This window comes from Microtus ochrogaster, unplaced genomic scaffold (genome assembly GCF_000317375.1).
Source record: "Microtus ochrogaster isolate Prairie Vole_2 unplaced genomic scaffold, MicOch1.0 UNK11, whole genome shotgun sequence".
Taxonomy (NCBI): domain Eukaryota; kingdom Metazoa; phylum Chordata; class Mammalia; order Rodentia; family Cricetidae; genus Microtus; species Microtus ochrogaster.
Window position 1 is genome coordinate 7795013 of NW_004949109.1, and position 5041 is coordinate 7800053.

General features: G+C 41.1%; 1 protein-coding gene across 2 annotated transcripts in view; it reads left to right on the plus strand.

The window, feature by feature from the left end:
• CUNH7orf31 (chromosome unknown C7orf31 homolog) overlaps nucleotides 1-5041 on the plus strand; it is a 35245-nt gene that overhangs the window by 28373 nt on the left and 1831 nt on the right. For both annotated transcript variants that reach the window (XM_026788988.1, XM_005366615.3), the window contains exons 8-9: nucleotides 2540-2714; nucleotides 3014-3105. In XM_026788988.1, coding sequence (XP_026644789.1) covers nucleotides 2540-2714; nucleotides 3014-3105 — 267 coding nt within the window. The remainder of the gene's footprint in view (nucleotides 1-2539; nucleotides 2715-3013; nucleotides 3106-5041) is intronic.

Sequence of the window (5041 nt, forward strand, 5' to 3'; positions counted from 1 at the left end):
TGGTATGTGCAAGCCTGTATCTATGCAGAGAATGGAACAGAGGAGGAAGGGTACCAAGGCTCTAGCTGCTGGCCTAGCTCCATCTCAAGAGTGACAAACAGGTCACATGAGCTCTTCTGGTCACACGCACACACAAATTACTAAGCTACATCTATTTCGTGGCCTCTGTTGAAAACAGAACATCACTCTTGTAAACTGGAGTGTCTTCCTAGAATGAAATGGGCCAGCAACTGGAGCCCTTCCCGCCTGTGCTTACCTTTGTCAGGTACATGTTCTACACTGGGTGTACCCTTCCCCAGTGAACACCTGTCATGACTGCCGTCAGCTCCTCTCTCACCACCCCCTCAGAACAGCATCACCTTAACAGACTCTGACTCAGATGTTTCCTGGTTATTAAACCCCTGCCAAGACAGCACAGATGACACTACATCTTGCATTTCCTATTTGATTTCTTGTGTCCTAGGCGGCATTTCAGCATAAAGCGCATTAGCCTTGCCTCTTAGGACAGTACCTGAATAAGGTCCATGTTTTATCAAATAAGCTAGCTCTGCAAATGATGGAAAAGATAAGGAAACACAGAGGGCTTTGTTTCCCAGCATCTGCAACTGCCTGCAACTGCAGTTCCCGATGATCCAACACTCCCTTCTAGCTTCTGTAGGCTCCTACACACAGGCGGTATACATAAACTCACAGAGATACACATATATTGTTTACATACACACAAATAAATTTAATAATTACATCTAATAGATATTTTTGTTTTTCAATACAGTGTTTCTCTGTGTGGCTCTGGCTGTCCCGGAACTTGCTCTGTAGACCAGGCTGGCCTTGAACTCACAGATCCACCTGCCTCTGCCTCTCCACACTGGGATTAAAGGTGTCCACCCCCAACACCTGGCTCAAATAGATATTTTTTTAAATATATTTATTTATTATATATACAGTATTCTGCCTGTTGTATGCTTGATCTCATTATAGATGGTTGTGAGCCACCATGTGGTTGCTCAGAATTGAACTCAGACCTCTGGAAGAGCAGTCAGTGCTCTTTACTGCTGAGCCATCTCTCCAGCCCTCAAGTAGATACTTTTAAAGGAGCTTTCTTTGCCCCTGAGTAATCAAGCCGTAGGTTAATTAATGGTATATAATGGTAATTATTTAATATTTCTTGAGACCCCTTCACAAGTGCCTTTTACATGAGTCCTCCACTTACCTAAAATGAGAGTCGCTTCAACATTACAAGAATGCTAACAACATTGTCACCCCTAGGCCTAGGAACTTTTCATGACTATTCCTTTCCCTTCCTCTTGCTGTGTTCCTCCCTGTGGGGATGGGACTTAACAGAATAAGGAGACTGTATCCATCTGCAACATATGTTCGTTTCCCACCACACACCAGTCTAGGGATGCTCCTTTGTAGCTGTCTTAAAGGTTGATACATCCCCAGCCTGTATACAGCTCTGGGCTAAAGGGTATCCCGAGAGGACTACCGGATGGAATGGGAGTGGCAGGAGGATGGGACTAGTATAAGAGAGCACTACAGGACCTGAGGCTCTGTGCGGCGTCTGGCTCTTCCTGAGCCACCATGTCTTAGTGCAAAACTTGTAACAGACTAACAAGTATGAATTTGGAACTGGTTTCCTGGGTGGTTAAAATTGCATGTCAAAGTAAGTACTAGTTTATTGCTTTTAGTGGAACTGTTTGGACAAATGGCAGGTTTCCACCTGTACTTTAAACCCCAGACCCTGCAAACATTAAAGGCGGGCTTGGCTTGCAGGCATCAGGTGGCATAATGTTCATAATGCTCCATACTGCACACCTCCTCCCTAGCTCGGCTTCAGCATGCTTGTGTCTCCGTATCTACCCAGTCTCATCCCCCTTCTCGCGCCCCGCCCCTGGCCTCACTTCTCCATCAACTAGAGCCTCCAGTGAAGTAGTTTGTCTGAACCTTTTAAAAACAGCTGTCTGTGGTCATTTGCATTTGCCCCTTCTTTCTTGTGCCAGCCAGTGTGCCCCTGGTACATGTTTACTTTGATGATCCTTCTTTCCTGCCACAGATGTGTACATCCAGGCACTGACTAAATGGTTAGAGCCACACTAAAACGCATCTAGCCACGTTTACATGCACACCTATTAGGAAACAGAAAATAAACCTTCAGTTCTATGTAAAGAATGGCCATCCTGTTGGAATTCGAGTGACTTAAGCCTTTGTCAGAAAGATGCAGTTTCCTTTCAGGGACAGAAGACAAAAAAGCAATCACTTTTAGTCAAGTCAGCCAGCTGCACACAGAACCCTCTCTATGTTTAATGAAACTATACCAGAAGTAGAATATTCAGGGACAAACTGCAACCTAAGTTCTCAGAGACTTTTAGAAGGGATGTTAGCATCTCCTTGATAAAATGTGGTTATAATTACACCCACCGTGCCTGGCTTGAATATGGTAATTAATACAGAAAGTGACCTTAACTGTTTCCTGTTGGTGAACCAGCCCTTATTCAGTTAGATGCAATTAATAACAGCAATCTTTATGTTCATATTCTAGTTTCCTAAATGTGTTGAGAAAAACAAGCCAGTATTCTACCCCAAACCTCCTAAAACCTTTGCTCCTAACACATCTTTGAATCCATGGGATGCTGTGGACTCTGCAAAGGAAGCCAATATACAAAGAAATCTTGAGAAATCCCACTGGATCACTTCATACGCTCATGACTTTACAGGTATGAGTTCACACTAACACAAGTAATGAGAACAGAAAAGGGACACTCGGTGAATACTCTCCATCGCAAGTTTCCATCTTCTGATGTTCTGTCCCGTGACTCGTTATCAAAACTAATCCAATTAGCGGGAGAGCGCAGTTTCTCTCTTAAGTGGGTAGCAGGGAAGTCGGGCTGGTTTATATTTTATTGGCTTTAATTTATATCATAAAGATAACGAGTAGGTTTTCCTACGTAACGGGTAGTTTAATAACTGTTCTTCATTTACTCTACCAAAATAATAAGACAATGTTTCTATTAAGGTCTAGGGCCCATGAGCCCCCTTGAGCTGGATGATTACCATGAAAAAGAGGTAGCAGAGCTAACTGGACAGATAGGATTTGACCCACATCCTGTAAGTAATTGCAGTCAACTCTCAGTTATTTGGGGGAGAATATCCAGCCCTTGTCTCCTTGCTTTTCCCATGTTTTGTGTTTTGAATATTGGTGGCCACCCAAACAAAAAGAAAATCTAATTGCTTTTGAAAGATAATTCTGAACTTATTGGAACTGACTTGGGTACCCATTTTTGTATTGGAAAAACAAAACTTCTTCATAGTCCTATATTTTAAATATATTTTCTATCATGCTACTCTTGATAAAATAATTCACAAAAGAATTTGCCTATAATGAGTAAAGCTTAACTAGTAATTTCATGATTCCTAATAAATTTGTGTATCTTACACATTCCATTACTTTTGAGGAAATTAATAACTTCTTCCTGGTAGTCATAATAATTGAGAGTTGGCTGAATTACAATCAAAAGCCAATAAATTTTTGCCTATATCAATTAGAGAACTGATTATAAAAATGTCTTGAAAGAAATTATCAAGCCCTATAATAAAATATATAATCCACTAGATCAATTATATAAAGGATATCATATTCATATGTTGGTTTATCCTCTATAAATACAAATTTTGAAAACCTAATTTCAAAGCTATAAATTGTAGAAATATATATAAAACTATAAGCATACGAAAATAGGGATTTTTTTAGATCACACTGAACACTTTAATTTTATATTAGCTTAAGCATTTGTGACGGGGATATCAAATCAAACACCTGAGCTGGGTCCTTACACTGTGCTTTATCAGCCACCACAGGTCTTTCCATTGCTTTGATTTTGCACTTGCGATAGGCACTCTCTCTTGGATTAGATATATGCTCTGACTCTGAGGTGTGCTCAACTTACAGGACCAACTCCAGGAAAGCGTGTTTTAGTGGTGATAAAAATCCTTGCGAAGCTTTTTTCAGAATGAAATACAAGGTACTAGGCCTAGAGATGTTGTTCAGTTGGTAATGACCTGCCTTAGCATACACAAAATCCCAGTCTGATTGCTTGGCACCTCATGGTGGCACATACCTATAATTCTTTTGCATAATCTATTCCTTTCAACCATCTACAAATATTTTTGTCATTTTTGCACATTTTAGAATGAAGTACAGACCTTAATATACTTTATCCATTAAGATTTCACATTCATACCATTTACCAGAGTTAAAATTTTTTCTGTTTTTCATTCAATGTGAAGAATATATTTAATAAAATTGTACAAATAGTAAATGTACATTTGTTAGAACAAAAGCATACAGCTTTCATTCAAGCCTCTGCCACAACACAGAGCACATCTCCATCCATGCCATCATAGGCCACCTCTTCCCTCCTCCCCTACCCACATAGCTGCAGTAATAGTATCCTGAATATTCCTTTTATTTTTGCAGTTTCTAAGCCTGATTGAATCCATACTTTAAAAACACCTCAAGGGGCTGGAGAGATGGCTCACAGGTTAAGAGCACTGGCAGCTCTTCCCGGATTCCTGAGTTCAATTCCCAGTACCCACGTGGTGGCTCACAACCCTCCGTAATGAGTTCTGGTGCTCTCTTCTGGCCTGCAGGGGTATATGCAGACAGGATACTATATACACAATAAATAAATAAATCTTTAAACACAGATGGGGTAGTGGGTACAGCTCAGTGGCAAAGCATGTGATTGGCATGTACAAGGCCCTGTGCTCAGCCCCTAAAACCAGTAAAAAGACATTGACTGAACACCTCAGACAGTGCTTCTCAAAGCACTTAGCATGCTGCCTGCCTTAGCAGCACCTGAGGCATTGTTAAAATGTGTGTTTCTGAGTAGGGAGGACAGCTCAGAGTACATGGGTTTGTTCTCTCTTACACACCCTCCCAGAACAAGCAGAGCCCAGAACCCCACTGTAGACCTTACAAGTCCTAGTCTTAGAACTAAAACTTAGGGACTCCTTTCTGCCAGCTCTGAAGGTGATTCTGATT